This window comes from Cherax quadricarinatus, chromosome 12 (genome assembly GCF_038502225.1).
Source record: "Cherax quadricarinatus isolate ZL_2023a chromosome 12, ASM3850222v1, whole genome shotgun sequence".
NCBI classification, from domain to species: domain Eukaryota; kingdom Metazoa; phylum Arthropoda; class Malacostraca; order Decapoda; family Parastacidae; genus Cherax; species Cherax quadricarinatus.
The window spans coordinates 46,946,029-46,966,870 of record NC_091303.1 but is presented as its reverse complement, the minus strand read 5'-3'; the positions used below and the strand labels follow the sequence as shown (position 1 = coordinate 46,966,870).

General features: G+C 42.0%; 1 protein-coding gene across 2 annotated transcripts in view; it reads right to left on the bottom strand.

The window, feature by feature from the left end:
• LOC128686549 (carboxypeptidase B) overlaps nucleotides 1-20,620 on the bottom strand; it is a 107,336-nt gene extending 86,716 nt beyond the window's left edge. The window contains exons 1-3 of one of the 2 annotated variants that reach the window (XM_070084343.1): nucleotides 20,393-20,620; nucleotides 20,053-20,200; nucleotides 11,275-11,810 (exon numbers count right to left, since the gene is read on the bottom strand). In XM_070084343.1, the coding sequence (XP_069940444.1) occupies nucleotides 11,275-11,810; nucleotides 20,053-20,200; nucleotides 20,393-20,480 (772 nt within the window). In that variant the 5' untranslated portion in view covers nucleotides 20,481-20,620. Of the gene's footprint in view, nucleotides 1-11,274; nucleotides 11,811-12,116; nucleotides 13,036-20,052; nucleotides 20,201-20,392 lie in introns of those variants that run through there. The other variant, XM_070084344.1, reaches the window with a different exon arrangement.
• Nucleotides 20,621-20,842: the final 222 nt, after the last annotated feature.

Here is a 20,842-nt window from a genome sequence, read left to right as displayed (position 1 = left end):
GATAGCATACTCCACCAATATTCAAAACTCTAAACTAACTCACCGTACAAAACATCCATACTTATTGTCCCTACCACATACATAGAACACTAAAGCCAGATATAAACCCTCCCCTCAAACTTCTGCTTACCAACCTCAACAGAACACATGACCATAATACAAGGCACAGATCACTCTTTGATGTTCCTCGTGTCCATCTCACACTATGTAAAAGCTCAATGCACATAAAAGGCTCCAAAAATTTGGAATTCATTACCAGTGATTACCAAAGAAACATTGTCTGTTTATCAATTCAAGACACTTCTTAAAAACCACTTCCTCACCCAAAACTAAATAATGATTGAATAACTATATTTCATAAATGTATAACCCGTGATCCTATCAAACTATGTTTTTAATTACATTACCTAATAGAATAATCCATTCTCTTGAACGCACAGTAACTCATGACCACATGACCTGTTTCTGCACTACAGATCATTGATTTTATTCGACTTGATCGGATTAATAAATTGAATGATTACATATAGTATATTGATCATTTTGTTATAATATACATTGTAATGTTACAAATTTGTACAACTATAATGTTTCATAATCGAAATGTTCAAATTCCATTGTTTAAAATCCTCATTTGTACTTCATGTTGTAAATTGTTTACCGTAGTTTTTACCACAGAATATATCACTGCTTAGTTAGTCTAACTTTAAGCTGCCATAATGCTCGCCATACAAGGCGATTTTGGCATGTAAACCCAACTACTGTAATTCCTTGTGCAACTATGTATTATGTCTGGAGTTTACCTGGAGAGAGTTCCGGGGGTCAACGCCCCCGCGGCCCGGTCTGTGACCAGGCCTCCTGGTGGATCAGAGCCTGATCAACCAGGCTGTTGCTGCTGGCTGCACGCAAACCAACGTACGAGCCACAGCCCGGCTGATCAGGAACTGACTTTAGGTGCTTGTCCAGTGCCAGCTTGAAGACTGCCAGGGGTCTGTTGGTAATCCCCCTTATGTGTGCTGGGAGGCAGTTGAACAGTCTCGGGCCCCTGACACTTATTGTATGGTCTCTTAACGTGCTAGTGACACCCCTGCTTTTCATTGGGGGGATGGTGCATCGTCTGCCAAGTCTTTTGCTTTCGTAGTGAGTGATTTTCGTGTGCAAGTTCGGTACTAGTCCCTCTAGGATTTTCCAGGTGTATATAATCATGTATCTCTCCCTCCTGCGTTCCAGGGAATACAGGTTTAGGAACCTCAAGCGCTCCCAGTAATTGAGGTGTTTTATCTCCGTTATGCGCGCCGTGAAAGTTCTCTGTACATTTTCTAGGTCGGCAATTTCACCTGCCTTGAAAGGTGCTGTTAGTGTGCAGCAATATTCCAGCCTAGATAGAACAAGTGACCTGAAGAGTGTCATCATGGGCTTGGCCTCCCTAGTTTTGAAGGTTCTCATTATCCATCCTGTCATTTTTCTAGCAGATGCGATTTGTACAATGTTATGGTCCTTGAAGGTGAGATCCTCCGACATGATCACTCCCAGGTCTTTGACGTTGGTGTTTCGCTCTATTTTGTGGCCAGAATTTGTTTTGTACTCTGATAAAGATTTAATTTCCTCATGTTTACCATATCTGAGTAATTGAAATTTCTCATCGTTGAACTTCATATTGTTTCCTGCAGCCCACTGAAAGATTTGGTTGATGTCCGCCTGGAGCCTTGCAGTGTCTGCAATGGAAGACACTGTCATGCAGATTCGGGTGTCATCTGCAAAGGAAGACACGGTGCTGTGGCTGACATCCTTGTCTATGTCAGATATGAGGATGAGGAACAAGATGGGAGCGAGTACTGTGCCTTGTGGAACAGAGCTTTTCACCGTAGCTGCCTCGGACTTTACTCTGTTGACGACTACTCTCTGTGTTCTGTTAGTGAGGAAATTATAGATCCATCGACCGACTTTTCCTGTTATCCCTTTAGCACGCATTTTGTGCGCTATTACGCCATGGTCACACTTGTCGAAGGCTTTTGCAAAGTCTGTATATATTACATCTGCATTCTTTTTGTCTTCTAGTGCATTTAGGACCTTGTCGTAGTGATCCAATAGTTGAGACAGACAGGAGCGACCTGTTCTAAACCCATGTTGCCCTGGGTTGTGTAACTGATGGGTTTCTAGATGGGTGGTGATCTTGCTTCTTAGGACCCTTTCAAAGATTTTTATGATATCGGATGTTAGTGCTATTGGTCTGTAGTTCTTTGCTGTTGCTTTACTGCCCCCTTTGTGGAGTGGGGCTATGTCTGTTGTTTTTAGTAACTGTGGGACGACCCCCGTGTCCATGCTCCCTCTCCATAGGATGGAAAAGGCTCGTGATAGGGGCTTCTTGCAGTTCTTGATGAACACAGAGTTCCATGAGTCTGGCCGTGGGGCAGAGTGCATGGGCATGTCATTTATCGCCTGTTCGAAGTCATTTGGCGTCAGGATAACATCGGATAGACTTGTGTTAATCAAATTTTGTGGCTCTCTCATAAAAAATTCATTTTGATCTTCGACTCTCAGTCTGGTTAGCGGCTTGCTAAAAACTGAGTCATATTGGGACTTGAGTAGCTCACTCATTTCCTTGCTGTCATCTGTGTAGGACCCATCTTGTTTAAGTAGGGGCCCAATACTGGACGTTGTTCTCGATTTTGATTTGGCATAGGAGAAGAAATACTTTGGGTTTCTTTCGATTTCATTTATGGCTTTTAGTTCTTCCCGCGATTCCTGACTCCTAAAGGATTCTTTTAGCTTAAGTTCGATGCTTGCTATTTCTCTGACCAGTGTCTCCCTACGCATTTCAGATATATTGACCTCTTTTAGCCGCTCTGTTATTCTTTTCCGTCGCCTGTAAAGGGAGCGCCTGTCTCTTTCTATTTTACATCTACTCCTCCTTTTTCTTAGAGGAATAAGCCTTGTGCATACATCGAGTGCCACCGAGTTAATCTGTTCTAGGCATAAGTTGGGGTCTGTGTTCCTTAGTATATCTTCCCAGCTTATATCGGTTAGGACTTGGTTTACTTGGTCCCACTTTATGTTTTTGTTATTGAAGTTGAATTTGGTGAATGCTCCCTCGTGACTAGTCTCATTATGTCGGTCTGGGGCTCCACGCATACATGTCTGAACCTCAATTATGTTGTGATCTGAGTATATTGTTTTTGATATGGTGACATTTCTTATCAGATCATCATTGTTAGTGAAGATGAGGTCTAGTGTATTCTCCAGTCTAGTAGGCTCTATTATTTGCTGGTTTAAATTGAATTTTGTGCAGAGATTTAAAAGCTCGTGTGAGTGTGAGCTTTCATCAGAGCTGCCTCCTGGTGTTATTACTGCAACAATATTATTTGCTATATTCCTCCATTTTAGGTGCCTTAAGTTGAAATCCCCCAGGAGCAAGATGTTGGGTGCAGGAGCTGGAAGATTTTCCAGACAGTGGTCAATTTTTAACAGCTGTTCCTGGAATTGCTGGGATGTTGCATCCGGAGGCTTGTAGACTACCACAATGACTAGGTTTTGGTTCTCGACCTTTACTGCTAAAACTTCCACTACATCATTTGAGGCATTAAGCAGTTCTGTGCAAACAAGTGACTCTGCAATGTACAGGCCAACCCCCTCCCCCCCTTTTGCCTGTTCACTCTGTCACATCTGTATAGGTTGTAGCCTGGGATCCATATTTCGTTGTCCAAGTGATCCTTTATGTGGGTTTCAGTGAAAGCCGCGAACATTGCCTTTGCCTCTGCAAGCAGTCCACGGATGAAAGGTATTTTGTTGTTTGTTGCTGGCTTTAGACCCTGTATATTTGCAAAGAAGAATGTTATCGGACTGGTGGTATTGTTGGTACTGGGGGGGATTTTTTTCCGGTATTAGTATCTGTATCTGTTAGTTTGGAGTGGAGGCCATCGACTGTGGTTCCACTCCAGGAATGACTGGATTTGGTGTACGATTTCTGCCATTTCCTGCCAGTTTTTTTTTCCTTCCTGGCACTAAAAAACCTCTCCCTCTTGAGTGGCTGTGGCTACCCAGGTTTTCCCATGGCATGGATGTTTTGTATCTTTTTGTCCCCTTTAGATGGTATGCCTGGCAATTTAAGTTATAGCACAGTCTTTCCTGTACTGAAGAGGTACACAGTTCAGGGTGAAAAAGCTTACAGGAAGGGAGTTTGCATTTTCCTGTTGTCATATGGGCATGGCATTTTCTAGGGTGGTCATAGTTGCACGTCCCATCTGTTTTTCCAGATTTCCCATGCCAGCAGATACCAAGTGCATAGTATGTGCACAGGCTTGGTTTCCGTTTGCCTTGGGTTTCTGTGACTGTATTCCTTGTTGGTGCATGTTTCCCTGTCTTACTTCTATCCTCCCTAGCACCAACAATGGAGCTCCCACCAGTTGTTTTTGGTAATATATCCTCACTATTGCTAGTGGAGTCCTCTTGTTTGCTATTTCCTGCGGTATTTCTAGTTTGCAACATTGGTTTTATCTTATCTTTGACTACACTTGTTTCCCTACTATGGCTCCTGTCCCCTATGAGGTCATTTATATGTATTCCTTCCTGCGTATAATTCCCGACTACCTGGACAAAATCTCCAGCTTCACCATTACTGTCTCCCAGGACAGCATCTCCAGCTTCACCATTACTGTCTCCCAGGACAGCACCTCCAGCTTCACCATTTCTGTCTCCCAGGACAGCACCTCCAGCTTCACCATTACTGTCTCCCAGGACAGCACTATCAGCCCCACATTTACTGACTACCAAGACTTCATCTCCAGCCTTACAGTTTCTGACTACATGGCCAGTATCAAGGGCAGTACCATTCACCCCAGACTTTTTATGTTCCCATCTGTTGTAGAAAGCTTCCAGGTTTTCTATGAAAGCAGCTTTGATGTTATCCTCTTTTAATACCCTTGTGATTTTAGTCCACAGATTTATCTCATTTGGGTATACCCAAAAACACTTCCCTGTTTTAACACTGCTTGTAGCTAGTTCTTGGATATCTGCACAAGGGGCGTGACACCAATTTCCACAAAAATGACAATTTACCCATGTGGAAGCCCGTTTGTTTGACTGACCACAGAGTACACACAGCTTCATAATGATTTGAATGGTTGATTTACTGCAATTCTACTAGCAACCTCTTGAATATTCTATTAATAACCTCCTTAAATGAAGCTCTAGCTATTTGTATTTCTGTTTCTAACTGATTTTGTATATTGGACAGCTTACCGTGCACGTTCCTGATTTATATTTAATGTTTGTGTTTATAAGGGCGCCTACAACCCCATCCGTTTACAGTCTGCTTTATTGTCCAACGAAACCGTTTGAAACCAGTCAAGGGTTCGGACCAGTCAAGGGTTCGGACCAGTCAAGGGTTCGGACCAGTCGATCTGATCTGATCAGTGGGTCACTTATTTAAAACATACTGGTTGGTGATTTGAGCTAACACATGAAGGATCTACTGGAAATTATCTACCCGAGTAATATGTGATTTGATTGATACAAAAGTATAACTTGCGTGCTGAAGAAACCGGTGACTGCTGGCAACTCCTACAATGACGAACGGTCGACCTCAACCCTTGTTTATCAATTGCTGTATATAGCTTTTCTATTTTTTTCCGTCTCCACCACAATAAATGCTATATTATCATTATAGTTGACTGGTGGAAATTTTGGAGGAAGGACGCTTTTTCTGTAGTAATAATTGCTTCTCGTTGTGTATATTGCGACCGCTGGTAACTACAGGTTATATGAAATTCACAGTATACGTCTGGTATTTCAAGAAAAAAGAAACTAATGAAAGTCACTCCACTCCACTAAGTACCATTATAATACTGGTTAGTTGCTACTACAACACTGTATTCTGCTATTCACTGGTATCACTAGATTATATGCGAGTACACTAGCAGGCCAGGAAGATTATTAAAAACAGCTGACCTGTGGTAAGTTTCTGGCGACTTCTGGCACCTGCCTCTATAGGCTTATCACTTCATTTACAAATTCACCTGTTTTCAAATGACACTTTAGCCTTTATCATCAATATACTAGGGAGCCACTGTAGTATACACTATACACTATGTATACTCAATGTTATCAGGGAGACTTTCTTTCCTGACACGAAAAGTTCAATTATTATTATTTTTTCCACACGGGACACAGGCCTATGATTCCCCTCTGGCAGTAAACTCTGCTAGGTAGTGCACACTAATTCTCCTTTTTTGACTCAGTATATAATGTTTTCCGCCCAAGATTGGTTCCAGGCGCTAGAGGGATGTATCGTATAGGATTGATGACACAAATTAAAGTTCTAGCACGTAAGAGCGACCGTGGCCCGGTGGCCTGGTGGCTAAAGCTCCCGCTTCACACACGGAGGGCCCGGGTTCGATTCCCGGCGGGTGGAAACATTTCGACACGTTTCCTTACACCTGTTGTCCTGTTCACCTAGCAGCAAATAGGTACCTGGGTGTTAGTCGACTGGTGTGGGTCGCATCCTGGGGGACAAGATTAAGGACCCCAATGGAAATAAGTTAGACAGTCCTCGATGACGCACTGACTTTCTTGGGTTATCCTGGGTGGCTAACCCTCCGGGGTTAAAAATCCGAACGAAATCTTATCTTATCTTATAACACGAGAAAACCCGGAGCACAACGAGGCACGCTGGTACGCACTCCCCTTCCCAGGTATGCGTAAGTAATAAAAAAAATGACAGGATTTAAACTTCAGTTATCACATTTATTCCACCGATGATTGGAGGTAAACTTCAGTTATTACATGCAGTCCAATCAGTTTAGGTTGATAGCAGAATTTTAAAGAATTTATCATACTAATAAATTTTCCGGGATACAAATTAAAGATAATTGGTAGTATTCTGGTAATAAGATGATTAAAGTATTTAATAATGAAGGTATTCACAAGACAGACTAAAATACATTTAACGGGACTTAACGGGAATCAAAATTTCCCACCGTTGAACATGTGAAAAAGGCAGAAGTGCGCCTACACAATTAAATTTCAATCTCTGCCGACGTTGAATTAGAGATGTATCAGATGTGAAAATTTAGTTATCCGCGGATGTGTATGTGTATGAGGATGTCTTACTTATTTTGCAGAGGCGGATGCTTCGCGGATGCTGATGCGGATGTAAGAAATTGTGCGGATGCTCCGCAGATGCTGATGCAGATATCCGATACATCTCTACGTTGAATTAAGAACCAACTTTTTTTTTTATTTATTTTTGAAGCTACGCCGCGAAGTGTTTTGGAAAATTTTCGGAGCCTCTCCAGGCAACTGTGATGGTTTGAATAACTATGATCATAGTGCAGCTGCACATACCAGGTAGAGTCTTGCCATAGTTGCCATGTACTAACGTTGAAACTTTGAAGTATTACGGAGAAGTGTTTTGAGTGAACAAAAAACGATAATTTGAAAGAAAAAAATTTCTGGCAGCCACTTAAAAGGGACCTTCTGAGAACACTTAATAAAGAAAATAGCAGAGGACAAAAAAAAATGTGAGCATTATTAAACTAACATTGTATATCACATTTAACAAAGATTTAGTAAAATGAGAATGAACTGCCCAAACAGTTCTAGTCTTTACATCCTTCGTTCCTTTCTTCTCCACGTACATCCACATTCCTTGCCTTCCTCGCACTCTCCCCCCACCTACTCATTACCTCACTTCCTTTACCCTAACCTTAATCTTTTCTCATCTCAGATTTTGCTATTCATTCCTCTAACTACTCTTGAAATCACCATTTTACTCTTATTATCAAGTATTTCCCAACTCCTAAAACATTTCTAATACCTCCACCTCCATCTAACTAACATCTTTCATTAATTTTACTTCCTAAGTTACCCAGGTCTCTCATCTTAGGAATCTATCACCAGAACTTTCTCTTTCTTATATCCTAATTTGTTCTCCTTTATGTCACATTTAATCGTTCCACCAATCATACGTCTCCTCTCCAGCGTCCACCATCTTGTCTCCAGCGTCCACCATCTTGTCTCCAGCGTCCACCATCTTGTCTCCAGCGTCCACCATCTTGTCTCCAGCGTCCACCATCTTGTCTCCAGCGTCCACCATCTTGTCTCCAGCGTCCACCATCTTGTCTCCAGCGTCCACCATCTTGTAATGTTTGCTATAAATTACCACTTTACATATTTAATATTTTATCTTTTTTTATATTTAATCTATGCAAGCATGTTTGTTATAAAGACACACCTGCTTCAATGACACACCTGCTTCAATGACACACCTGCTTCAATGACACACCTGCTTCAATGGCACACCTGTTTCAATGACGCACCTGCTTCAGTGACACACCTGCTTCAATGGCACACCTGCTTCAATGACACACCTGCTTCAATGACACACCTGCTTCAATGGCACACCTGCTTCAATGACACACCTGCTTCAATGACACACCTGCTTCAATGGCACACCTGCTTCAATGACACACCTGCTTCAATGGCACACCTGCTTCAATGACACACCTGCTTCAATGACACACCTGCTTCGATGACACACCTGCTTCAATGGCACACCTGCTTCAATGACACACCTGCTTCAATGGCACACCTGCTTCAATGACTCACCTGCTTCAATGACACACCTGCTTCAATAACACACCTGCTTCAATGTCACACCTTCTTCAATGACTCACCTGCTTCAATGACACACCTGCTTCAATGACACACCTGCTTCAATAACACACCTGCTTCAATGTCACACCTTCAATGACACACCTGCTTCAATGACACACCTGCTTCAATGACTCACCTGCTTCAATGACACACCTGCTTCAATGACACACCTACTTCAATGACACACCTGCTTCAATGGCACACCTGCTTCAATGACTCACCTGCTTCAATGACACACCTGCTTCAATGACACACCTGCTTCAATAACACACCTGCTTCAATGTCACACCTGCTTCAATGACACACCTGCTTCAATGACACACCTGCTTCAATGACTCACCTGCTTCAATGGCACACTTGCTTCAATGGCACACCTGCTTCAATGACACACCTGCTTCAATGACACACCTGCTTCAATGGCACACCTGCTTCAATGACACACCTGCTTCAATGACACACCTGCTTCAATGTCACACCTGCTTCAATGACACACCTGCTTCAATGACACACCTGCTTCATTGATTCACCTGCTTCAATGGCACACCTGCTTCAATGACACACCTGCTTCAATGACACACCTGCTTCATTGATTCACCTGCTTCAATGGCACACCTGCTTCAATGGCACACCTGTTTCAATAACACACCTGCATCAATGACACACCTGCTTCAATAGCACACCTGCTTCAATGACACACCTGCTTCAATGGCACACCTGCTTCAATGGCACACCTGCTTCAATGACACCTGCTTCAATGACACACCTGCTTTAATGTCACACCTGCTTCAATGACACACCTGCTTCATTGACACACCTGCTTCAATGACACTCCTGGTTCAATGACTCACCTGCTTCAATGGCACACCTGCTTCAATGGCACACCTGCTTCAATGACACACCTGCTTCAATGACACACCTGCTTCAATGACACACCTGCTTCAATGACACACCTGCTTCAATGGCACACCTGCTTCAATGGCACACCTGCTTCAATGGCACACCTGCTTCAATGACACACCTGCTTCAATGACACACCTGCTTCAATGGCACACCTGCTTCAATGACACACCTGCTTCAATGACACACCTGCTTCAATGGCACACCTGTTTCAATGACACACCTGCTTCAATGACACACCTGCTTCAATGGCACACCTGCTTCAATGCCACACCTGCTTCAATGACACACCTGCTTCAATGACACACCTGCTTTAATGACTCACCTGCTTCAATGGCACACCTGCTTCAATGGCACACCTGCTTCAATGACACACCTGCTTCAATGACTCACCTGCTTCAATGGCACACCTCTCTTCAATGGCACACCTGCTTCAATGGCACACCTGCTTCAATGACTCACCTGCTTCAATGGCACACCTGCTTCAATGGCACACCTGCTTCAATGACACACCTGCTTCAATGACTCACCTGCTTCAATGGCACACCTCTCTTCAATGACACACCTGCTTCAATGGCTCACCTGCTTCAATGGCACACCTCTCTTCAATGACACACCTGCTTCAATGACACACCTGCTTCAATGGCACACCTGCTTCAATGGCACACCTGCTTCAATGACACACCTGCTTCAATGACTCACCTGCTTCAATGGCACACCTCTCTTCAATGACACACCTGCTTCAATGGCACACCTGCTTCAATGGCACACCTGCTTCAATGACACACCTGCTTCAATGACTCACCTGCTTCAATGGCACACCTCTCTTCAATGACACACCTGCTTCAATGACTCACCTGCTTCAATGGCACACCTCTCTTCAATGGCACACCTGCTTCAATGACACACCTGCTTCAATGACACACCTGCTTCAATGCCACACCTGCTTCAATGGCACACCTGCTTCAATGACACACCTGCTTCAATGACACACCTGCTTCAATGACACACCTGCTTCAATGGCACACCTGCTTCAATGACACACCTGCTTCAATGGTACACCTGCTTCAACGGCTCACCTGCTTCAATGACACACCTGCTTCAATGACACACCTACTTCAATGACACACCTGCTTCAATGACACACCTGCTTCAATGACACACCTGCTTCAATGGCACACCTGCTTCAATGACACACCTGCTTCAATGGTACACCTGCTTCAACGGCTCACCTGCTTCAATGACACACCTGCTTCAATGACACACCTACTTCAATGACACACCTGCTTCAATGACTCACCTGCTTCAATGACTCACCTGCTTTAATGACTCACCTGCTTCAATGACTCACCTGCTTCAGTGACTCACCTGCTTCATTGACACACCTATTTCAATGACACACCTGCTTCAATGGCTCACCTGCTTCAATGACACACCTGCTTCAATGACTCACCTGCTTCAATGACTCACCTGCTTCAATGACTCACCTGCTTCAGTGACTCACCTGATTCATTGACACACCTATTTCAATGACACACCTGCTTCAATGGCTCACCTGCTTCAATGACACACCTGCTTCAATGACACACCTGCTTCAGTGACACACCTGCTTCAATGGCTCACCTGCTTCAATGGCTCACCTGCTTCAATGACACACCTGCTTCAATGACACACCTGCTTCAATGACTCACCTGCTTCAATGACTCACCTGCTTCAATGACTCACCTGCTTCAATGAGGATGACTGGCTTGGATCTTCCAGCTTCCTTCCGTAGTTTGCTTCTTGAGATATCTTTTGCTTTATCTCGCAGCTTGCCTCCTGATCGGCCCTTTGCTCTCGTTTCACCATTCTGTGTCTTACTCATCACCCTTTTCTTCCTCAGACTCCATTTATCAGCTTTCTTCTGCTCCACAACTTTCTTCCGTAGCTTTCTCTTGCTTCCCTCTTCAACTTTCAGTGTTTGCCTTTGTCTCAGTCTCTCAGGTTTTCTCATCTTACTTTTCTTTCTTGAAAATTTCAAAGACGTCATTTGTCTCTGAGCAACATCACTATGTGCCATATCTGTTTCTTCTTTTATGTTACCCTGAACCCAGTGGCCTTTCTCTTTCCTTCCCTTCTCGCTTCTTTTGATCAAAGTCTCAACACTTAGTTCGTCACTCGTCATATACTCCTGGAGGTTCTTCTGCATGGTCCTTGCTTTAACTTGGTGTCTGCGTGCAGACAGAACCTCTCTGGTGTAAGCTCTGGCCATCCTGATGGCGCTGCAAGGTAAAAACACGATTGTCAGCAGAATGCCTTAAACTCTGTACAACCCCAAAGATAAATTATTTTTGTTTTTCACCAAAGTTAACATTGATTTGAGGGTTATATGAAGTAACATATCACCTGTACACTAACAACTGTTAACACTAATCACTGCCAAAGTCATTAATGTGTATACATATAATATATTCAGTCAGAGTACATAATAAGAGAAATTCTTCTTGGAACATATACACTGATTATTAAAATAATTAGGTCCAAAATGAGAAATTAATGAAAACAAATATTAATAAATAAACACTTACAAAATAAAATCAAATATAACCGAATTGGGCAGATATGTTCAAAGGTGTCAGTGACGGCGATTAGCGAGGCTTCCAGACATTGTCGGCATCTAAGGTTTCGTTCGGTGAGGACGAACTGTGCCACATCCCACTTCATCAGTGTTCCGTGGAGTTCCTATGAAGGACAGAAGTCTACCTTAAATCGTCTCTGGCTTTTCAATGTTCGTTCAGGTGGACCGAAAGATTTTTGCCTGTTTCTCCTACATATTTCTTCGGACGTTATCCACAGGGGATTGTGTAGACGCCTTCTGTGGAAGCTAGAGGTGTGGGGCTACGTTTCGTAGTGAAGTCTTTGATAGATGATATGTTTATGGTGGAAATGTTTATGTTGCTCTTAGCAAGTACCTGGCGAGTATTCGTCGCAGTATCACCACATGGGAGCACTATCAACTGCTTAGAAGACTTTTTCAGGGGGAGATTTGTTTGATGATGTCTGGAAGCCTCCCTAATCGCCGTTACGGACACCATAGAACAATACTGGAAACCACAAAATTTCTAAAACATTACCATACATGACAGTCAACTAGGGGCAAAGCACCATCTACCTAACAACACAGGAGTCACGTGATCATATTGTCGACCTGTCGTCATCCCAATATGGCATTCTTCAGGTCACCGTGCATCACTCACATCTCACTCTCCACTTATTTATACAGACTTCGGTCTTGGGACCTTGATCTCTTTGTTTTCTAATATATATTTCCTAGCGTTTGCTTACGCGTCTTTCTAAACCAGTTTGTCGGTATCTATTACCAAGGTTTATACAATCTTTCACTTACACACTTCAGTCATGTCTCCCCTCATTCTTTGTCTTACAAGTGAATGTAATTTAAGGGATTTCAGTCTTTCTTCGTATGGAAGATTTCTTAAGCAATTGATTAATTTTGTCATTCTTCTCTGAATAATTTCTAATGACTTTATATTCATTCTGTAATATGGAGACCAGAACTGAGCTGCATAATCTAAGCGAGACCTTAGTAATGATGTGTAGTGCTGTAGAATAACCTCTGGACTCCTGTTCTTTATACTTCTTGATATAAACGCCAGTAATCCGTTTTCTTTATTACCTGCTTTTAGGCACTGCTGTCCTGCCTTCAGGTTCGTGCTGACCATAACTCCCAAGTCCTTTTCGAATTATGTATAGCCAGGCTGTATGTTATTTAGTTTATAGATGCAAAAGTTATTTACTTTCCCGAGCTTCAAGACTTTGCATTTGTCTACAAGACAGGAAATGAGTGTTAAAAATTGAACACATTTTTTTGTCATTGTCAGTGAGTTAATCTGAGCAACATTTGAGTGGGTCTATCTTGTCCTTATCTTCCTCCTATATACCTGAAAGAAACCATTTGGGTAAATCCCCGAATCCCTTGCGACTTTAACTTCATAATCTCTTGTTGCTTTTCTCATTCCTTCTTTTAATTTCGTTTTTAAGTTGAATATGTTGTTGTCTTAACTGCCCATCTCCCCTTGTGATTCACCTGTAAATGTTTCTCTTTTGACCTAGGGTCATTTTTGACTGTTCTAGTTTCCCTATTTAGAGCATAAGTAGTCTGAAAAGCTAGAGTTATGCTTTGAAAAATGTCACATCTGCAACCATCACTACCTACCTGACCTATAGTCAGGTCATGCCAGTTCAACCCACCCAGGTAATTTATCAGTCCTATTAAATCAGCCAAGAAGAAGTTAGGGACATTGGCTTGGTTGTAGTTATTAGGGTAATTCCATGATATATTGAAAATGAGAGATTAGTGATTGCTAATCATTAACCTCATGATCATTAATCAGTGATTCCTTGTTGGCAAGAACCAAACCAAGCAGATTATTTCCTTTATTTTACTGTGTCACAAACTGTTTTAGAAAGCAATGGTGGATCGCATCAAGAAAGTCGCTAGACTCAAGATTTTGTCAAATTGCTCCACACAATTTGTCTAAAGTTACAATCTTCCATTAACACAACATTTTTGTATCAGGATGCCTTATGAATCTCGTTTCACAGAAGTTTGGGGTCCTGTAACCCACACCCAAGATTAGTTTTCACGAACCTCGAGAAACTGTAGGCAAACAAATTCAGTGTCTGATGCTTCTAATTTTATATCTTGTCTAGCACAACAATTTAAATTATCTCTGACATACCTCACTACTCCGCCTCCTTTCCTGTTAACCCTATCGGTGTGGAATAATTTACAGCTCTGTATGTTGCATTCAGAAGGCAATTAATCTTATCTCATTTATCTTATTACTTGACTCAAGAAATCGTAATGACACGATTGCAAACAAACCATACCCCCGGCCGGGATTGAACCCGCGATCATAGAGTCTCAAAACTCCAGCCCGACCGCGGGTTCAATCCCGGCCGGGGGTATGGTTTGTTTGCAATCGTGTCATTACGATTTCTTGAGTCATGTTGACGGCAGTGAAGGGACTTGAGCTAGAGTTCGTCACGGCCACGCTAGCTGGAGATTCGTCTGTAAAAACTTGCATTTGTGGTCACAGTGGTGCCTGTGCTAACCTTCCTATGGTGTAGAAATATACTTAGTTGGGTGAATCTTATTGTGGCTAGCTGGTCTAGTGGCTAACGCGACGGGCTGGAGTTTTGAGACTCTATGACCGAGGGTTCAATCCCGGCCGGGGGTATGGTTTGATCTTATTACTAATGCTCCTACTATTGGTATAGAAAACCTTAAAAAGCTAATTACTCCCTGAGGTTTCCTGGGTAATATTCCTGTTTGTTTCCCACACACACCCATACCTCTATTTTCTATCAGTTTAAAGTCCTAAACAACTCAGTAATGGCCTCATCAACCAAGTTGGTTAATGTTATCACTCCTGCCCCAGAGAGATATACCCCATCCCATCAGGTATGCCGTAGAAATTAACTTTTTTTATTGAGTGGTGTTGGATTGGAAAATGAGGAATCTAACACATAGTGAAAATTATCACAATTGCTTTTTGCTGATGGCAGTGTGCTTTTGGGAGATTCTGAAGAGAAGATGCAGAGGTTGGAGGACGAGTTTGGAAGGGTATGTAAAAGAAGGAAAGAAGGTGAGGGGTGAGAGGGAAGGGGGGAACGAAAAATTTGTTGCTAGTGCAAAACATTCTAGAGGATGATTCTTAATCGTCTCATGTACAGAATCAAACAATTTTTGTCTCCCCGGTTGCATTATTTCATGCATGGAAGAAGCGCGCATCATTGCATAGTCACCTTTCTCACCCTGCACACTGACAGCTCATACACTGCTTTCCTTGACCTTAAATCTGCTTTTGATGTAGCCAACCGACATGCAATCATTAGTGAACTTCCAAGAATGGATGTTGGAGGATGGCTTCTCCGCTGGATTAAAGGCTACCTGTCCAACAGAAAGTCTTCTGTGTTGTTCCAGGGACATAGAAGTATAACTAAAGACTTTGAATTGGGAACCCCACAGGGAGGTGTGCTCAGTCCCACTTTATTCAATATTCTAATTAATGCATTACTTAATGCTATGCCTAGCCAACCTCATCATTATGATTAGTTTTGTGATGATATAATGATTCACACTGCCGGATTCTCCAACACCCAAAAAATTCTTAATCATGTACTAGCTTCGTGTCAGGACCTGGGGTTGATAGTCTCTACTGATAAAACAAAGATACTCAATAGGCGTCCTCCTCGACAGAGAGGCACAGTTCGCCATGATCCAGTTGCATGATGGGTCTCTTCTAGAATATGTAAGCAGATACAGGTATCTAGGCTTTGAGGTTCCACTACTTGGACCTGTTGTAACGAAACTTTGTCGCCAATACATAGAAAGGCTGAGAGCACTTAGAGTTGTGGCTGGGTTTCACCCCAGGTATGGTGCTAATGCTAAATTTGTAAAAATGATGTATCTTGCTTGTATTAGATCATTGGTTGATTATGCTGCGCCACTACTTACACTCGTGTCTGACTGGAAGCTTGGAGGGCTGGAAAAACTGCAGAACGAAGCAATGAGGATCATTTGAGGATGCCCTCGTACTGCCAAATTTTTAAATATGCAAAAAGAACTTGATATTCCAAGCATCAGAGATCGTGTTGCTGAAAGAAATATCCTAATTGGGGTTAATTTGCTCAGGCAAGCCCATTCAAACCCCAGCACAGAAGCCCTCCAAACTTTTCTCAGCAATGGTGAACACCCCTCCAGGTGGATCGAAAAAACTGGAACCGACCTCCGCATGAATCAGATACATGATCTATGTCAAGTAAGGCAACAGCGGCACTTCTCCGCTCCATGGAATGTTACCCCATTCCAAACTACCATTCCTCCATTTCCCCCCAAACTACTTTTTAAATGAAAATCAAAGCTTCGCCTTGAAGCCGCACATGATGCCTTAAGCTGTATTGATAACTTAGTCACACGGCACACTCTCTCACAAATTATTTACGTTGATGGTTCTGTTCACCAATCCACTGGTGCAGCTGGTAGTGCTGCTGTTGTCGTACAGAGTGATGACTCACATAAAGAAATTGGAACAAACATCAATAACTGGGCCTCTACCCTTCAAACAGAACTGTTTGCCATACTCCTTGCACTCAAATGCATCCATGTATCTAAGGCTGACACTTTAATTGTAACTGATTCTCTGTCATCCATAAATGTTCTCAACTCTGTCAGAAGCCAGAGATAGGTATGGTAGGATTGTGGACAGTGGAGTCATAGTGCACATGCTGTGGATTCCATCTCACATTGGTCTTCAGATGCATGATAGAACTGATAAATTGGCTAAGCTGTATGCTTTCCAAGAGGGAGTAGATTACAGTCTTGGCTTGTCAGTTAGCAGTTTGACAACAGTAATACGAAAAGAACTTCAACTGAATTTCATTGACTTAAGACTCACGGAGAGTGACACAAGTCAGTCCATCGATCATCATTCTATCATGCAGGAGGAGCCACATGTCTATGGTGCATCCAACAGACTCTTTGATGTCACTACCGCCCGGCTCCTGCTGGGTTATAAGTATCCTTGGCAGGTTAAATCCTCACCATCAGATGTAGACCAAACGAAATGTAAACTTTACCAGATGAACTAGTATCACACCCTGCGTCATTATGTACTGGAGTGCGATCAAATTAATGAATTCAGAGACAACTCATTCAGAAATGTCAAGATACGTCAAAGTATTTTATCCACAGTGGTATATTACAGACCATTGTGTGTATGTGTGTGTGTGTGTGAGTGTGTGTGTGTGTGTGTGTGTGTGTGTGTGTGTGTGTGTGTGTGTGTGTGTGTGTGTGTGTGTGTGTGTGTGTGTGTGTTTGTGTTTGTTAGTTATCCATTATGTAAGTCGTCTTTGGGCATTTCTAAGTTTTTTTTTTTTTTTTGTATAATTTAAGCATGTGTGTTTGGGTGGGAGGAGGCGGGAAGAAGGAGGAGGAAAAAAAAAAGAGTGGACACATGAGTCTGGAAACATATAACACAATATACAGAGTCAAGATTACACAATATAAGTGTGACTTGAGTTGTTTTTTCAAACAGTTTTTAATTACTTATTACACTATGTAACAAAATTTCACTTTTGTCGTGTTCCTGGGAAACAAGCATTATTTCCCAATTCTTTATAACTAAACAAAATTTTAAATAAGTAATTTTGATGCCAGAACTTTGCTTTTGTGGTCAGGACACTTCTGGAACACTTTCAAGATTGATGTAAAACTATTATGTTCTAGGGTTTTGTTTGGCAAATATAAAAACAAGGACTCACAAACCATCATTCAGTTCAGCTCTGGCTGCCTGAGAAGACACATCAGAAGAAGTGAAATGGCATCAAGAGGCTGCAATCATTCTCCAGATACATTCTGCTACATATGTGGTCAGTTCATTAAGACAAGAGTAAAGAAGTTCTCTGTAACAACATCTAAAGAAATGTATGAAGCTTACAAAGCATATTTTGTCATGTCAGTTGTGGACCAAGACAAGACCTGGGCGCCTCATGTTGCTTGTCAACATTGTAAGATAACATTGGAAGGTAAGAAAGTCATTAGTTACATGAAGGGTAAAATCTTGACTTGGAACATTTTTTAAATGAATTGTGCGTAACAGAAACTAATTCTTTTGTTCTTTTACAGGATGATATAGAGGAGGAAAAAAGAGCCATGAAGTTTGGTGTTTCTAGAATATGTTGTGAACCCACTGATCACACAACCAACTGCTACTTCTATCTGGTGGTGGATCCTTCCAAACACCGAACTGGGAAAAATGAACCTACCTGCTGTTTCTTATCCAGGTCTTCCCTCTTCTATTGCACCAGTACCACACAGTGCTGATCTTCCTGTACCTACACCTCCAGAAAGAAGTCAACCGTCAGAAGAAGAAAGTAGCAAATCAGAAAATGAAGAGCACAGTGAACAAGACTATGATCTCACAGATGCAGTTGTTAGGAGGAATAATTACTACCCAAACCAAACTAACCTTGATGACTTTATCAGAGATCTTGGTTTGACAAAGTCAAATACTGAGCTTTTGATTTTAAGGCTCAAGGAGTGGGACATGGTGGATGAAAGTGTGCAAGTAACAAGCCAAAGAAAACGTCATCAACATTTCTGAAGCTTCTTCACTAATGAAGACAGGTTGTGCTACTGTAATGATGTATCAGGCATGTTTGATGCAATTGGAATTGCATGCAATCCAGATGAGTGGAGATTCTTCATTGACAGCTCCTCCAGAAGCCTAAAAGTTGTACTTCTGCACAATGGGAACAAGTATCCATCTCTTTGGTTCATTCAGTGCATCTTAAGGAGGACTACAACAGTGTCAAACTTCTACTGGAAGCTTTGAACTATGATAAGTATGTCTGGGAGATTATTGGAGACTTCAAAATGGTGGCTTTTTTGATGGGACTCCACGGAGGTTTTTACCAAGTTTCCCTGTTATCTCTGTCATTAAGATAGTAGAGACAGAGCAGCACATTACCAGAGGAAGCACCGAGTTCTCAGTAGGAAGATATAATATCAAATATAAACCATTGGTGGATCTTCAAAAGGTTCTGTTCCCTCCATTACACATCAAACTAGGGATAACGAAACAGTTTGTTACAGTTCTTGACAAAGAGTCTGCAGCCTTCAAGTATCTTCAAGACTTCTTTCCCAAGCTATCAGAGACAAAGGTGAAGGCTGGCATCTTCACTGTGCCACAAGTCGGGAAAATAATGGAGTGCTCAGAATTTCCAAAGAAGCTCACAGAGAAGGAAAAGGAAGCCAGTGAGAGTTTTGTTGCTGTAGCACAGGGCTTTCTGGGCAACAACAAGGCTGACAATTGAATCCTTGGTAAAAAAAACTATGATCAGATGGGCTGTAGGATGTCCCTACAGATGAAATTGTCATTTTGACAATTTCAAGGAGAATATGGGAGCATACTCAGAGGAACAAGGGGAGCGCTTCCACCAAGATATAGTGAACTTTGAACACAGATATCAGGGATCTTATAATGAAAACATAATGGCAGACTACATTTGGGGGCTTAAACGGGTATAGTGATTTGTTGCTTATGTAGAAAAACTGCTCATTTTTAACTTTGTAAATGTGTTTCAGAAAATTTAAAATAATATTTGTGTAAATTTTATCTTAGTTATGTAAATTTTATTTATTTTATTATATGTGTTTGTTTTACATCCAAAACTAGCAGAAGATACTGAAATTTAGCCATGTTTATACAAAATTCATCCTGTAAATCACAAAATTAAAGTTAAAAGGAATAATGGGCATTTACTATTGTTTTGCAAAAAAAGAAGTTGGAAAATAACACTTACCATGATCGAAAATTGTGTTACATAGTGTTATCTGTATGTACAACCACGTGACATTATTCTGAATTTATATATAAATCATCATGCAGAAAATGTATAATAACCAAAGAAACAACAAATAAGAAAAGGGTCATGCACTCAGTAGCAATGATGAGGGCCAGCAGTGGGCGTCCCTCAGCAGTGTGACCCAGTTGGAGGCACTCCACAGTGCGGTGCTGCTGAGCCAGCTTCCTGGCAAAGCTGGAGATGCTTGAATACCGATAGTAGTTATCCCACGCCAATCGTTCTGTAGCCACGGGATAACACGCAGGCATGAGAGAAGATATAGTGTAAGTTGAGGGCAATAAAATATGCAGAAAGAGAGTTGTGATGTTTGGGCGGAGGTAGGGAGTTACTAGAATAACATGTAGTTAAAGCAGTTTTGGGTTAATACACATATATCCACAAAGTTATTAAGGCTCACCACAGATCCACATACCATGGCCAGTAAGTTGTGACTGAGCGGGAGTAAAAAATGAGTCACTGAGGTCCTCCAGTAGAGTCTCCCAGCCCAGCAGGCCCTTCATCAGTGCCCGTCTCTCGCGTCCCGATGTTGCTGCTCTTTCTTCCAGATCTATTTCTTCTACTGCTTGTTCTGTTTTAATACTGTGGGTCGTGTGTTCGTTGTGGTGGCGACCAAGCCAGTGAAAGTCGGAGAGGGAGGCGTGCCTTGATTGTCTCGTTAAATGAGATAAGTTGGAGTTGGGGCTCACTGCAACCTCCAGCTGGAAACATAAAAGCCTCTATGATACACTTTATGATACACTTATCTTGGCACCTGTAGTCTATAAGCACAAAATACGTGATAATGAGAACCTTAATACTAATAACATTATTACAACTGTTTAGAGAAGAGGTAGAAAGTTTTGGAGAGCTTTGGGAGGATGTC